Genomic DNA, 17203 nt, shown 5'->3' with positions numbered 1-17203 from the left:
ATTGCTCATATACAGGCCTGTTGCCTGCCTTCCACACACACACACACACACACACACACACACACACACACACACACACACACACACACTAGGGGTGGGACGATATGGGTAGCTCACAATACGATAACTGTGGCGATATTTGGCTCCCGAGAACGATCATATCATATCACGATACACAATATCTGCGATACTATGTTGCAAGAAATGCAATTAACGTTAACGATATATCACGATATCTGTAACTGAAAAATAAAAAGAATACCCATAAAAGGCAAAAATCTGGAATTATGCATTTATTCAGAAATATTATTATATTTTTGTGCATAACGAACTGGCCTAGTACAATGTACAAAAATGTGCACGCATATTACCTCCTCCTAACAGTAAAAAACGGACTGTAGCTGCCATAAGAATTAAAAGTTCATTTTGTATAAATAAGTAAATAAGTTAAAAAGTCCCTAATGTTTTGTATTGGTCAATTCATGTTTCTATTTTTCTCTCTTTGTTTTACTGTGTATTGAGGTGATTTATGTTTCTTGATACTGACTAAGGTCACACTAACCTCGAACAGCTGAAGCAGATCAGTTAATGAGCAAAGGTGATTTAGATCACTGTTAATTATCAGAGCTGAGGCAGAGTCAGTTAATTAACAATTAAGTGTGTTGCTGTTGTTGATGCTGTTTAAGAGTCAAGATTTAAGAAGAGTTCCAGCTATATATAATACTGCAACGCGGTCTTAAAAACAATAAATAAAAATGTATCGATATTTGCCGGAAGTTTATCGATTATTTATCGCGAGAGGGAGTATCGCGATATATTGCAATATCAATATTTTGGCACACCCCTAACACAGGCGCGCGCGCAAGCGCGCACACGCACACAAAGGAGCTGTGCATGCCCAATCACACACACACACACACACACACACACACACACACACACACATGCTTCATTCATTAAGGCGGGACCTACAGTAGAGCACAAACATAGCACCCCAGCACACCTGCTATATATACACAGGCACCTGACACTTTATACATTATGATACATTATGATGATTATACATTCACCCCTTCACACTGATGGGGGAGGAAACCATGCAAGGTACCGACATCATTCAGAGTAGTTTAGGGCTTCAGTGTCTTGCTCAAGGACACTTGACCAATTACGAATGGAACTCACACACACACACACACACACACACACACACACACACACACACACACACACACACACACACACACACACATACACACGTGTACTATACTTGCTATTTTAACCCTAACCACCCTGAAGCATGAGTTATACTTAGTTGCATACCGATGTTGTGAATTGAAAATAGCACTGCAACGCATCATGAGCTTATAGATCTGCTATTTGTGGTGCATGACACCAGTGTGCAAAATCATAACTCTAACTTCAATCCCTGAACATAACCTCCATGATTAGGATTAAGCTTTTGCCTAATCCTAATCATAACCCCAACCTGAACATTTTTCTGTTTGATGAGGACCAGGAATATGTCTATTTCTCGAATTCTACTATACTTGTGTGGGGACATTTGGCCCTCAACAGAAGTACACACACACACACAAACACACACATACACGCCTTTCCAACTCATTTGGCCGAATTTCACACTGGAAGGTACCCCCACCCCCATCCCCAGGGAGTTCCACAGTAACACACAAATGCACGTACAATGGGAGTCTCTTTCTCTCTGTTTTCTCTCTCTCTCTCCCTCACCCACACACGATCCGTATTTAGCTCACACTTAAAAGGAGGGCTAAAGATAGAAACTAAAAGACGAACAGGAGCCAGCCAGTGTCATGGCAACAAGGCGCTGTGGCTCACAAATGCTGTTTAGATGAGAAGTTATAATCACCCCCCCAACCCCACCCTGAACAAACACACACACACGGACGCACAAAAACACGCACACAGCTGCCCAAGCCCGCTGACATTATCGTCCAGGTGTCAGATGAAGCGACCCCAGTCTTCCAACCGATTCAATAGGGAAATTTGTCATTAAACGCTAGGTTCTGAATCAGTGACAATGTACAAGTCAACAGCACCTTCATCATCAGATTGGCTTCTTTGCATCTGTTTTAGATGTTGCTGTAACTTTTTCTGTTCTTCATTTGTCTAAGACCGTGGTTTTCAACCCTTTTCATACAATATCAAGGTCCATTATTTATTCGGCATTTGAGCCACGGACCACCATTTGATGAGATTTAGACTCTCAGACCCAAAACTTTATAACTTGGGTTCGGCAGCGTCACTCCAGTTACACTGATATTGGTGACCTATTGATTTCTGTGGTACTAGAGAACTTCCGTCATGGGTAATATAACATGACTACAGCCATTTAACTTTCACACAAATAAGTGCAACTAGTTTATACATTTGAGACGATATGTTTTGCCATACAATGACAGTGAATGGAACCGCCACTGCCGGTTTCTCGCTGACAGAGCACAGAAACAACAGATAAAGATGACCAGATGGCTATATAACTCAAGGTTCTACCAATGTCGCTTTAATCCATGAAGGCACCATCTTTGTGCACCAGCTCAATTGTTATTCCATGTCAGATCTGCAGCCTTCTACCAGCCCTCGACTGAATAAGGGCTTATTTAGAAAAGTCAAGAGTCCTATTCAATTAAAAATTCCATTATCTCAAGCCTAGACTGCTGTCCATGAAGCAGACTATTCCATTGTTCCCATGTGTGTGTGGGGGGGGGGCAATATATAGGTACTTTTACACATCAATCAGGTTAAGAGCCATGAAATCCTGACAGAAAGAGAGCTGTGACCATATTAGATCAATATGCATTTATGGGTTTTTGTGTGTGTGTGTGCATGCAGACTTGCGCATGACTGCGTGCGTGCGTGCGTGTGTGCGTGCATGTCACTCACCACATTAACTTGCAGCGGCTCTGATCCAGGTCGTAGCAGCCTCTTCCTGCAACGCCCAGAGTCTCCAGACCGCAGACGCACCGACGACGACTGGCCCACTTCTGTAGGATGGACAGACAGACAGACAGACAGACAGACAGACAGACAGACAGACAGAAAGACAGAAAGACAGACAGACAGACAGACAGACAGACGGACAAAATGACAGACAGAATGACAGACAGACAATCAATCATAGATATGAATAATGATTGCACATATTACGTTATATTCTTTGAGGCTAGCTGAAATAATTTCATATGAGTAGAGGGGTCAGGTACAAGTCGGACCTCACAGGAGAGATCGGGAGCCCGAGCCAAAAAATGTATTGGCGCTTGATAACTAATCTGCTTGTAAATGAGAACACCAATTGGTGCAGAGAGGGCGATCCGTAGAGGGAATATGAATTGATGTATTTATTCTCATAAGTTTTAGTCATTATGCCAATTCCCCTTTAACTATGAACTATACAACTATCGCCCACTGTTGGTGGCCCTTCCAAGTGGGACCTGACACAAGGGCGTGGCTACACACTGAGTTGGACATTTGAGGATGATACACAAAAGAAGAAGGAGCTTGGTCTACTTTGGCCTTAACCACTTAAACTCTAAATACTTGACTGTACGATGAAGCGCGCGCACAACGTGTCGCATTGCGACATATGCAGGATTAACTGTGGACAGACACACACACATGCAAGCACACATATACAGGGGCTAGTGCATGATCTCCTGGTGAGATCATGCATTAGCGCACGTGCACGCACACAGCCACACACAGCCACACACACAGCCACACACACACACACACACACACACACACACACACACACACACACACACACACACACACACACACACACACACACACACACACACACACACACAGGGGCTAATGCATGATGTCCTAGTGGAGATAACTACAGTTTTCCTGTCCATGGCGGGTAGCTTAAGACACTTATCTATCTCTATCTCTTGTGGGACCTCTGAGTCACGTGACCTTGCTGGTCTGTCTGCCTCTTCAACACTGTCTCTCTCAGCTTTCCTACTGTCTGCCTAGCTCCTACTGTGTCCCTCCCAGCTTTCCTACTGTCCTACACTGTGTCCCTCTCAGCTTTTCTCTCTTACACTATATCTCTCTCAGCTGTCCTACTGTCTGTCTCTCCTACACTGTGTCCCTCTCAGCTTTTCTCTCTTACACTATATCTATCTCAGCTGTCCTACTGTCTGTCTCTCCTACACTGTGTCCCTCTCAGCTTTCCTACTGTCTGTCTCTCTTACACTGTGACACTCTCAGCTTTTCTAAAATCTGTCTCTCTTTCACTGTCTTTTTCAGCTTTCCTACTGTCTGTCTCTCCTACCGAGTCTCTCTCTTCTGCCTGCACTACCGAGTAGACATGTAACGATTTATCTTAAATCGATTAAAATCGATTCAAACTGTTGACAATTTTAATCGGTTTAATACAAAATGTATCACGATGCAAACAGCAGAGGCTGTGTAAAAAAAGAGAAGAAAATACAGGATCTTGAAAGAGAATTGATTAAAAAAATGAGTTTTCAGTCATTTGCTACAACAATTTACAATTTAGGTATTTAGCAGACACTCTTAATCCAGAGGGATTTACAGTAAGCAAGGACAACACAAGATAATACATCAAATGCATAGAAATAGTAATCTAATAATAAAGTAATACGTAATAAGTAAACCAATAATCTAATAATAACTAATACATACGTAAACCAAGAACCTATCATCAGCCTGTACATTGAAACTATACACACAATAGGATTCCAGGTCAACAATGACCTGGCATCTGTCTACATAACATGCTATCTAAGTTACATTCTAGCCTTTGCATAAGCCTGCAAGGTCATCAAGGCTAGGGCAAGTGCTAACGTATGAAAAGGGTAGTGCACGCACATCCGTGGCCCAGGTGCAAGACAAACAAAGTATCATGAAAAAAAGAATAGTCTGCACACTGGTAAAGATATGTCCTGATAAAGGTCTGAACAGGCCAAAACGTTGACGAGCAATAAATTAACAAGTGGAGCTTTTTGCAACTTTACCAGTGTGCAGACTCTATTATTTTTTTCATAGGGCAAGTGCTAAGGCTTGTATTGAAGGCGTACTACTGTATTGAAAAGAGGATAAGAGAAGACACAGTAATGTGGGACAAAAAAAAAAAGAGAAGAAAATATTGGATTTGTGTAAGAGAAATAATATTTGTCTGGAAAATAGTTTTTTGTTTCAAATCGTATTGTGTGTTGAGTGAATCATTACATGCCAACTATAAAGACCAAGTCTTTAAAGCCTCTACTCTGTTCTTATTTTTCATTCCTCTCTTTGTGAAGGTCAAACAGAATGAGATAAGTTCGTAAAGTGATGCAATAACCTGTAAAATATGCGCTAGGGCTATGTATCAAAGCAAACACACACACACACACACACACACACACACACACACACACACACACATGATGAAGTACAGTACCTGTGGGTTGCAGCAGCATTGCCAGGGCGGTGAGTGTGCTGGGGGCCAGAGGGAGGGAGTGGCATCGTTGCAGAGATGCCCTCAGTGGGGGCTCTAGCGGCGAGACCCCCGACGGGCGAGACAGGGCCTGGAGGCAGACTAAGCAGTTAGGACATACCCCCCTCCACAGCACAGCAACCTCAATGACCCCATTAGTACTCCGCACACTTAAATCAATACATGCACACGCACGCGCACATAAACACAGCACACACATAAGCATCCGTGTGCATACACAAACGCACACAGATACACACATGCCCTAAGGTACGCAGAAATGGCACACACGTGCAAGCTCCCAAATACACAAAAAGTAAAGGCAGTCCACACTCATGCACACGCAAACACGCTTTGAAGCACACACGTGCGCCCTCGCTCACACATGCACACGTGCTCATGCACAGTCGCACACTTTGTGCGCGAAATGCACACTAAGGCAGATGTGGTCATGCGCAATTGCGCATGCACACACACGCACGCACGCACACAAACACACACACACACACACACACACACACACAGCCACACAGCCACACACACAGCCACACACACAGCCCTTCACCATTGAAACAGCACTTTCTGCTGCCTTGTCCCCCTTTTCTCAGTGAATTAAAGTGTCTCTTCTGGTGCAGTGGTCGGTGTGCATGCCCCGCAGCTAACCATGAGAGACTATACATCAAGCCAAACCCGGCGGTCTCACACACTCAAAATGAACTGACTCTGAGTTAGGGCAATGAGAGCCAGAGCTTATGGGAGCGATGAGGCGGAAAATTGTCCAGAAAAAGAGAGAGAGAGAGAGATTGAGATTGGGGTGAGGCGGGGGTGGCGGAGAGAGAGGGGAAAAGGGAGAGGGGGAACGAGATAGATAATAAGAGAAATCAAGACAGAATGAGAGAAGGAGAGAGGGTGGATTGGAGAGAGACAGACACAGACAGACAGACAGACAGACAGACAGACTCCAGAAGACCAGGCCTCTATAAATGGGCCAGAGCATGCATGCATGCATTGTTTTAGGAGCAGTGAGTGAATAAATACTGGGTTAGTCTTCAAAGTCTCCAGCAGTGTGTGTTTGATTCATTATGGGCTTGCAAGGTCTATATTTATCACGACTGGTCAGGGATGCAGCCTTCCTACTTTAATTTATTTCGGCACCGGGCGGAACAAATATTTGAGTATCTATTTCTGTGGTACAACTGAGTGTGTGTGTGTGTGTGTGTGTGTGTGTGTGTGTGTGTGTGTGTCGTTCTGTATTTCCGTGTGTTTGACATCTTACTCTGAAGCGGCGCTCCGTGGCTTGCGTCTCCATAGTGACGCTGGCCTCTATGACCGAGCGGGGCCGGAGGCGGACGGCCGTCCGTCTCTGCCCCGGAGAGAGGTGCATCATGGGAGTGGGCCTGCGTCTCCGTCGGCACAACGACCCACCCTCGGCGCACTGGCTATAGAGATGTGACCCCGGGACGGACGTCCAGGAGGGGTCCAACACGGCCGAGGCCGGCCGAGGACGAGAGTGTGGCCGAGGGGGTCTGGGGGGGTTTGCAGAGTTTTTCCCTGAGCTACAGTGGACCCTGGCGGGGCCGGACCACTGCACGGCGCCACAGCCTGTCACACTGCCAGCTACCTGCTCACACAACTGTGATGGACACGCCTCAAATTAACCACTTTCAAACCTGGCGTCCCCTATTTTGGGGGCAAGGTTTTCCAAAATCTTGATTCAAAGAAATTCGAAGAATTCCGGGAAGTATTCAAGATTTTTCAAAAATGGCAGATCTACAAGCTCACAATGCTGTTATGTCGGTTATTTTAAACACAGGGTTACAAGACCTTTCCAAAAACATCTTATAATGTATGTGGGGGCAAACTATAAATAATATACAGATTTTACTTCCACTCCACTACAGAGGTATATAGGAATATTGTACTTTCTATACCACTACATTTATTTGGCAGTTACTTTACAGATGAAGATAATATCTGATTATATTGATAATATAACAAGATTTTAAAATACAGCATATCCAGTGGTTTCCAAATGTTTGGCTTTTACGTCTTGCAAAACGTAGCGTAGTTGGGAGTCATATTTCAAATTGATTCAATAGTTCACCAAAATTCAAAGTTCAGAGTAAAAGCCAACGTTTGTTCTTCATTTCTTCTCCATTAATCATCTCACAACAACCCCTCTGATGTATCTGGTGACTCTTTGGTAGGTGCCCGACCCCTAGGTTGAGAACCACAGTAGTTCAAACACGCTCCACCCTCAGCAGCTATACAACAGTTACATGCTGCTTACACACTGATGCTTCGGTTATTAATAATACAATGATGTAATACATAATAATATATCAGTCAGAGGAACCAACCCAGTCATTTTACTTAATACTTTAATACTTTAAGTGTATTGTGCTGTTAATACTTTTGTACTTTTACTTATTTTACTTGAAATGGGGTATTTTTTACATTGCTTTATTGGTACTTTTACTTTAGTAAAGGATCTGAGTACCACCTCTGAAATCAGTCCTTAATAATTATGTGTTGTGTTTCATGCTGCCATAAGCATCAGTGACGAGCCACGCCCCCAGACCGCTCCCTTAACGGCTATTTTGCAGTCAAGGCAAAAAAAATAAAGAATTACAGGAGGCAGGTGGGGTTTGTAATGTAAACAGCTAGTGATGAGGGAGGGGGATTTCTGCGGTGCCGTCGTTTTAGCTAAATTACTATATAAGCGTAGATTAACACCCTCTCCTCCCAGCCTCTCGTTCCCACACTGCATTGGAAACCCCTATGACAGCGTGCTGAGAAGTGAGATGTCATATCTCATTTTGTTATTGGCCGTTGGTTAGGGCCTAACATGTCCTGACTCGTGGCGGTGTGAAGCTACGGGGGAGATGACTAATGCCTCGACTGGAGTGAGAAGGGAGGGAGCGGCCGTCGTGAGGCCACACACGCACGCGAGCGCGCCCACACACACGCACACATGCACACACACACACACACACACACACACACACACACACACACACACACACACACACACACACACACACACACACACACAAACACACAGGCCTGCACTGTGGGAAACAGGCTTTCCGGCTGAGGCAGGAAAGGACAAACTCCTGTAGTGTTATGTTCACTTGCTGTGATCCTTGGTGGAGGTCCCTCTCTCTGTTACCTCCTCCCTCCAACAGGTGGGGCAAAAGGACAGCTTAGCTATAGTGACAGGATTGACTGGGGGAATCTTAACATGCTAGTCGTTTGATGATGGGTTTAGGAAGCATTAATGTGAATGATTTGTTACACAAGGAGTTATGAGGCGTTGATCGTGTGTGTGGCTGTTACGTGACGCAAGGCGTCGGTGAGGTGAAATGATTTGAATGAAGGCTGGAATGGAATCAGGTTAAGAACAGACTACTGACACACACAGTAATGCAGTTTCATTTTGAATATCAGTTTCATTTTGAATATCATCGCAGTTGGGCAGAAAACTTATATCTCTTATATTTTGTAACTATTTTATAACTTGTCGTACGGTTGACAATGTCATGCAAAGTTTTTGAAATTAGCTGATCTACAAGCTCCAAAATAGGGTCACCAGGTTGAAAGTGGTTACGTCTGTCTGTGGGTTTTATAATTATTTAACCAATGAAAAGTATAATTTTTGTTTCCGCCCAACAATATCACACAGAGACAATAGAAATACAATTAACTGATTATGCATAAATACAATATTGCCACATTCATAGCTGGTAATAACATTGATGACTTGTGACCTGTTTAAACTGAGTTATTAAAGTTGTATGCTCACCTTGAATATTTCCTCTGTGGAGTCTGATGCTGGAACACTATTGGCTACGCTCTCGTCATCTCCTGTCTGCGATCGGACATTGTCTTCTCGTGTCTGATAGGAGTCAGGTGGGGCATCCCTGGAATCCTGCTCATTTCCTGAGTGTCCCTCTGCATCTTCCTCTGGGCGGAGACGCTCCGACGGTTCCCTTTCAGCCTCCAGCGTTGTTGTTTTTGTCTCCAGATGGTTGGACGTGTGGTTCTCTGGCCCGGCTAAGGACCCGTGGTCAGTGTCTCCGACGTCTGTGAGTCTGTCCGTAGCCTCTGAGCTCACACGCCGGAGCCCGTTGGCAGCGAGAGAATCGGGACATGCCCTGAAGGCTTTCAGCACCACCGGAGGCGATCGGACGATGGCGGGCGCCAGAGCAGCGCATGTGTCGGATGTGTTGCAGTGTGAAGGTTTAGGGGTCACGGGGATGGAAGGGGCAGGTTGAGGCTCTGGCTGACCTTCACTGTGGAGAGTGAGGGACACGCTGTGCACGCCGTGCACGGCCGACCGCTGAGGGGCCTGTGGCGAGCCCAGCGGCGACCTCTCACCTTCCTCTGGCGGGGAGAAGGATCGGGATGATGTCCGCCATTTTCTGGCCGTGTCCGCCACGCTGTTGAAGAACCTGAACAGGCCACCAAAGTGGCCCTTGGTGTCCGAGTGTTTGGGCGGCGCCGGCTGAAAGTCTTTGACGGTTTCAAACTCCACGGAACCGAAGTCTGAGTCCACGGTCTTGTCGAGAGTGTGCAGCTCGGATTCAAAGCTCCTCTCCGAGTAGACGGGATGGGCCTTCCCCAGGAGGGAGATCCTCCTCAGGTAACTCCATACGTCTTGCCCCTTGGATCTCCGGGCGGCCCCCCCGCGGTGGTGCACCGCAGGGCTTCCCTTAACCCAGGGCTCCTCGCAGCCCACAGCCGAGTTGTTACAGTTGGATGAGTTGCCCATGCCCCTCTTGGTGTAGCAAACCCTCTCTAGTGATTTGACACAGCCATTCTGTGTCACGGCCTCTCCCAAGGGGCCGTGCAGTTGGCCGTCCAAGGTTGCGGACAAGTCAATATGTTCGAAAGAGCAGTCAAACTCACCCGTGTAGCCGGCGTACGAATGCCTCTTGCCTCTGTTTCTCAGCAGTGTACCCCTGCTGGGCTGCAGCGGCGTTCCAAAGTCACGGCAGAAGGAGTCCTCGTCCGCCAGCGAGCAGCCGGACTTGGTACTGGACAGCTTCCCAGTCTTCCCCCTGAACACGGCGGGGGATTTCAACTTTTTGAAAGAACGCACCTTGTCGGCGAAGGACAGTTTGGGGATAGAGGCTTCCCCCGGGAGGATCATGGAGTGCGGCCTCCGCTCCAGCTCCGAGGCGGCTCTCCTTCGGGTCAGGATCTTCCAGATTCCGCCTGTGGCGCGGGGCCTCCGGTTGACCTCCACTCTGTCCTTGCCAGGGGTCGAAGGAGGAGGAGGAGGAGGAGGAGGAGAAGGGGGAGCCGTTTGTTGCTCTCCCTGACCAGGCCCTGGTGCAGCAGCCCCAGGGTCAGGCACAGCACCAGAGTCAATCTCCTGGATGCACACGCTACTACTTTCATTCTCCACGTCCAGGGAGACGTTGAATACACGGTTGACGAACCCATTGGGGTTGCAGCTCTCGGCAACGTGGTTGACTGTCTGTTCCATCCTCTCATCCCACAGTGTCAGCTATCAACTCCAATGGCCATCATAGCTCTGTCACTCACCACACACCTAGAGGAATGAGACAGCACTGTTACTGGTCAGGCTAGTTTTCATTTGAGCTTTATCAGATTCATCCAATTAAAATTACATACAGGGTTTAGAAATACAAATACAGAATTCATTCCATTTCATATTTTTGGGGGAATTGGGTGGCTGTATCAGTACAGGTAGTAGAAGATGGATGTGAATATAATTAAACCAAATGTACCCTTGTGGAAAGCTTTATCTCATCTTAGATAACAGATAATGGAACACATGAGAAGGGATTAGAGGTCTTGTTTTGTGCAGCGACGGACTCCAGTATGAAAATATGTTTAACGTGAGTCAGCAGTCACAAACAGCCCCCCCCCCCATGACATCTAACACAAGTAATTATTCAGATGATGACTCCTCCCCTAACACCACAGCCATTTACATGGGGAGCCCATGTTGTCATGGTTACGATCACTACAGAGCCGTCTGGGGTATTTCAGGCCTGTTCTGATGGTGACATCATCATCATCATCACAGCTCAGATAATGGCTCCTCTATAGGGGTGCAACAGTTAATCGAACTAATCGATTTAATCAATTCTAAATCGATAATTTAATAAATGAATTGATTGATTAATAATCGATCCCTATTTGGAGCATGTCATTATAGGTGAAAATAAAATAAAACATGTATTGTGTGCACAGTTTTTGGATGATAATGTTGTGCGGCAAAGTACAAATGAACAGTTAAGGGGTTCATTTATTTGTTGATATAATTGTTTTATAAATTAAAACAATTGTGCTTATCGATCATTCGATTAATCAAAAATTGATATAATAATCCATAAGAAAATAATCATAGTTGATGCCCTACTCTAACTGAGGAGGTGAGAGATGATGTCATTAAGGTTTCTTAACTGCCCACAGTGAGTAGACAGAAATGGTCTGGTGAGTACCAATAACATGAAGATAAGGTTGAAAATGGGTGAAATGCTCCTTTAACACTTTTAATAACGTGATTTCTTCATGGTATTGACACAGGACATTGTAGAGAGTCCACACTACAGAAGGGCCAAGCAGTGCAACACAGGTTTCTCAGTCAGAATCAATGGGACATTTGAAGTTACTTACATGGTGGTGCATCATCATCACAGGTAAATTAACACAGCACCATCATCAACAACAACAGGTGGAAATAATAAGTGAAATCAGCTGGTGTCAAGTTGTGTTGGAATTAAAGTCTGTTTACACTCAAACCTGCACTGTCATATTATAACCTACTGTCTTGGACCCTCCAAGATTCACAGCCTTTTATTTATTTACTTACTTAATTACGTACTTACTTACTTACTTACTTACTTACTTACTTACTTACTTATACTTACTTACTTACTTACTTACTTACTTAGGCTACTACTTACTATTGATTGAACTGTGTCTGGCCTTCAGTGTCTGCCACTGTCTGGTATTTAATTAGGACACCTGCTCAACAATAACTACATGAGGGGGGCTATTAATAAGTGGGCTACAATTATATTTCCAATAGCTAATTCAAGGTCCCATATTATTTATGTATCCTAGGTCCCACGTGATTATGATTCCATGTTGATAAATATCTACAGTCTAGCCTTTAAAATAAACAACCCGGCACACCTAATCTTTTTAAATAGCCTACAGTAACTTGCATGATGCAGTCTGTTCCGTATGAGGTAAGTAAGTAGGCTAGCCTATCATAAGCTACTAAAACAAATAGGCTACTTACAATTTAGAATGGTTCTTCTTTATACTGGGACTTGTTTGTGTCTTCAACTTTTTATGTGGGTGCTTAAGTTTCCAAGTATAGCATGTTATAATTATGATGACTTATCGTCAAATTACAGCCAGCTAATACCGGTTCAACAACAGGGTGATTATATCCACCTGAGATATGAGGTTAACTTGACATTACAGGTATTCTCATTTTATACATTTTAGCCTACTTACTAAGTTTTGTAGCGAATGATTGGTTTGATTTAGACAACTGTCTTCAAGCTCATTACAAACATTATAAATTGCGTTTGCGAAGTTGTTTGCGAAGTAAAATGACATCACACACACACACACACACACACACACACACACACACACACACACACACACACACACACACACACACACAGCACTTACCGGTTCCTTCAAACTTGCCGGCCGTTAAAAACAGGACATCATCGCAGTAACGGCTCGTTAAGTCAATGATAAAAGCGCCTCCTTTCACAGGGGAAAAAGTTTGTATATCCATGAGTAACAGTAAAGTTATGCTGCGGAAAACGACGAGTCCTCTCTCTTGGTGGATCACATGGTTTGTTTGGTTTGAGTTGAAAAAACAACAACAACCTCGTCAACCTCCCACAACAACCGCATAGATACTGTACTAAAGTTAAAGAGAAGAGAAGAGTGAACACAGAAAGAGGCAGAGCTGAACTCTTGACTCCCCGTCCTGTCCTGTCCGCTCCGAGCACAGCAGACGGTAACCGGAACGCTCGTCCCAAAACAAACTCGCCCCCATCTTTTTTTTTGTAGACCACTCGCCCCTAGGTTCTTGTATTCGTTTTACTGAGGAAGTTTGGAATACTTTTAGGGTAATACGCGGCATATCATTTTACTGGGGTTACATTTAGGAATAAGGTTAGGCTTTAATAGGCATAGTTTTACGAGGTTACGTTTAGGAATAAGCTTATGTTTATAGGCATAGTTTTACTGAGGTTATGTTTACGAATAAGGTTATGTTTAGGCATAGCTTTACTGAGGTTATGTTTAGTAATAAGGTTATGTTTAGGCATATTTTTACTGAGGTTATGTTTAGTAATAAGGTTATGTTTAGGCATAGTTTTACTGAGGTTATTATCTTTAGTAATAAGGTTATGTTTAGGCTAGCTCCATAAGAGAGGTTCTTTATGGAGCTATGTTTAGGCATAGTTTTACTGAGGTTATGTTTAGGAATAAGGTTAGGTTTCGGCACCGTTTTACTGAGGTTACGTTTTGGAATTAGGTTAGGTTTTAGGCATAGTTTACTGAGGTTAACTCAGTAAAACCCCGGGGCGACTGTGTTTTGGGACGAGCGTTTTGGTATTCGAGCAGACGCCCCGACCGACACACATCTGTGATAAAAAGGCTCGCACGCAGACGCCAGAAGCGACGCACACGAGCGCGCGCATACAGAGGAATACATATACACACAGTCACACACACACACACACACACACCAAATGCAGATTTGTGCCTGCTTACAAAGTAAACTAACACATATAAACACACATCAGACTAATTTGTACATACATGTACACTGTACACTGTGTACACACACACACACACACACACACACACACACACACACACACACACACACACACACACACACACACACACACACACACACACACACACACACACACACACACACACACACACACACACAGAGAGAGAGATACCAACATGACACAAATATTTCCAGTCTTCAAATTACCTCTTGTTTTACATATCCATTCCATTATACCCATCATTGGTAGTATTTGAAGGGGACACTTTGTCATCTCCAAGGAACATGCTGGTGAAAAGAGGTGATTGACTGAACTCTGTGGTCTCAATTGCGTGGAAACTCCTTTGGGATATGTGTTGAATGTGACAATCCTTCTATTGAAAAGACACACAATGGGGAGAGGGGGCACTGGGGGGGTCTGAGGGAATTCACAAAAAAAGAAAAAGAAAACCCAAAACAGCTCCAGACTAGAGTTCCATAGCTGTGAAAGATGGTTGGTCGTCGTGGTGGATGGAGGGGTGGGGGGGGGGGCTAAATTTAAACATTTCCTCTTTGTCCTGTTTTGGGCCCATTGTCATCGCATGGCGTTCTCTCTCCCCCCTCTGCACAGGAAAGAGTGGATCTGACATCAACGCTCTCAGCCTGACAATGCCCGGAAGTCTGTCTGACTGTATGTAAATAACTCTGCGTGTCCACGCTTCCCTCGCTGCCCATGGAGGCACTCTCTCATTCCTACCCGGTACGTACGTTTGTTCTTAGAGACGTACGTACATACGTACGCAGGCCTCAAGTGCTTCAGCCGGAGTGTGCCGGTGCTGCAGGTAACGATGTGATTTACATGCTATGACCCCCCCCCCCACACACACACACACACACACCACAACAATAACTCATCCACCACAGCTGTCGCTATGAATTACTACCGACCTCAAGGTGTTCGGGCGACCTCCCCGGTAATGGGGCATCCTTAGACACTGCCTGCCGCCTCGATGGTCTGTGTGTGTGTGTGTGTGTGTGTGTGTGTGTGTGTGTGTGTGTGTGTGTGTGTGTGCGTGTGTGTCAGAGAGAGAGAAAGAGCGAGAGAGAGTGTGTTTGTGTGAGAACCGGTGGGGGTTAGTTTGTATCTTCTTATAGCCTAGAAGCAGCTATTTGTTGGTATTGTCGTTGTTTTTGTTCAGACTCTGTTTCAGAGTTTTTTGTTCGCACTCAGTTTCTCTATGCCCCCCCCCCATGTGTCCTCTCCTCCCTTCCTCCCCTCACACACTCAGTCATTTCCTCAGGGCCCGCTGCCGTCCCCTCCCGTCACTAAAGACATCCTGGTCCCTCTCAGGCCCAACTACTTCAGTCAAACAGCATTGTTACAATGTGTGTGTGAGTGAGTGTGTGAGTGTGTGTGTGTGTGTGTGTGTGTGTGTGTGTGTGTGTGTGTGTGTGTGTGTGTGTGTGTGTGTGTGTGTGTGTGTGTGTGTGTGTGTGTGTGTGTGTGTGTGTGTCTACCTGACACAGAAAGACAGACATATAGATTCATAATCTGTCTGCGACTCAGGCCTCTGTTTGAAATGAAAACATTCCCTCCCTTGCCACGCTCGGCAGAGCATACACACTGTAGGCCTACATGAAACATATCGCCTATTAAACGCCATCTCCGAATAGCTCGCTCTTTGAAATGATGTCATTCTCCTCTCATTTTGGGAACAATCGACCTCTTCCTCCAGTTCCTGTGACACTGGGGACAAGCGCGCGGTGCGTTCAGGGCCCAGCTGTAATTATTTCACCAGTCTTTGTCAAAGCTGCATGAGTGAAAACAGAGACTGCCATGAAAAGAGACAGCCAGACAGTGGTGGGGGGGAGCGGGGGGCAGATATGTTATGATATCAAATGAATGGCTTTACTAAGGCCTGGGAAAGTGCAGCGGAGAGGTGTAAGCTCGTGTGAAAACAGTCGGGGTGTGAGCGAGACTGCGGCGTTGCTGTGTGTTTAGAATGTGTTTAGTGAACATGGTGTTTCAAGTACTGTCTGGTGGTGTGCGGTTCTTTATGCCCTCACATAGGTAGACCGTGTGTGTGTGTATGTGGGGGGGGGGGGGGGGGGTTGTTCCTTGACATACAGGGTCTCACTCCTCACACACACGCGCGCGCGCACACACACACACACACACACACACACACACACACGTGTCTGCATGCGTGCACACGTGTGCATGTTGGTGACCACCCTCAGCATAAAACATACAGGTGGTGGTTCCCTGCAGCTGCAGAGCAGAGTTAGGTAAAATGACTCTGACATTCCTGACATTCTGGCTGCTCTGATCTGCATTCTTCCATGGTCTGACCGCTCATGGCACCATCACTGCAACACACACACACGCACGCACGCACGCACGCACGCACGTACGCACGCACGCACACACACACACACACACACACACACACACACACACACACACACACACACACACACACACACACACACACACACACACACACACACACACACACACACACACACACACACACACACACACACACACACACACACACACACACACACACGACAGATATTGCAGGAACGGGCCTGATGTATAAAGACGAATGTTGATAGTGGGTGGAGAGGAGCTCACTTTGCTTATCTACCAGACATCAGAGAGAGAGAGAGAGAGAGAGAGAGAGAGAGAGAGAGAGAGTGGGGGGGGCAGAGGGAGAGAGAGAGAGAAGGGCGGCAGAGAGGAAGGGAGAGGGGGAGAGAGGGAGAGAGAGAGAAGGAAGGAGAGAGTGAGAGACAGAGATGGGGGGGCGGCAGAGAGGGAGAGAGATGGAGGGTGTGTGTGTGTGTGTGTGTGTGTTCAGCCCACTATCATGGTGAATCTGAAAACAGGAAGGCGGGTTCCAATAAACAAGTGC

General features: G+C 45.6%; 1 protein-coding gene across 5 annotated transcripts in view; it reads right to left on the bottom strand.

Annotated features, from left to right (window-relative positions):
- Window positions 1-13492, bottom strand: part of LOC311033514 (rho guanine nucleotide exchange factor 9) — a 75097-nt gene extending 61605 nt beyond the window's left edge. For 3 of the 5 annotated variants that reach the window (XM_084041037.1, XM_084041039.1, XM_084041040.1), the window contains exons 1-5: window positions 13175-13492; window positions 9291-11045; window positions 6762-7118; window positions 5450-5576; window positions 2920-3020 (exon numbers count right to left, since the gene is read on the bottom strand). In XM_084041037.1, the coding sequence (XP_083897163.1) occupies window positions 2920-3020; window positions 5450-5576; window positions 6762-7118; window positions 9291-10979 (2274 nt within the window). In that variant the 5' untranslated portion in view covers window positions 10980-11045; window positions 13175-13492. The remainder of the gene's footprint in view (window positions 1-2919; window positions 3021-5449; window positions 5577-6761; window positions 7119-9290; window positions 11046-13174) is intronic. The other 2 variants (XM_084041038.1, XM_084041041.1) reach the window with 2 other exon arrangements.
- Between the last annotated feature and the right edge of the window lie 3711 nt (window positions 13493-17203).

Source organism: Gymnoscopelus microlampas (assembly GCF_963454915.1).
Source record: "Gymnoscopelus microlampas genome assembly, chromosome: 18".
Classification (NCBI taxonomy): domain Eukaryota; kingdom Metazoa; phylum Chordata; class Actinopteri; order Myctophiformes; family Myctophidae; genus Gymnoscopelus; species Gymnoscopelus microlampas.
This window is presented reverse-complemented; position numbering and strand designations above follow the sequence as displayed.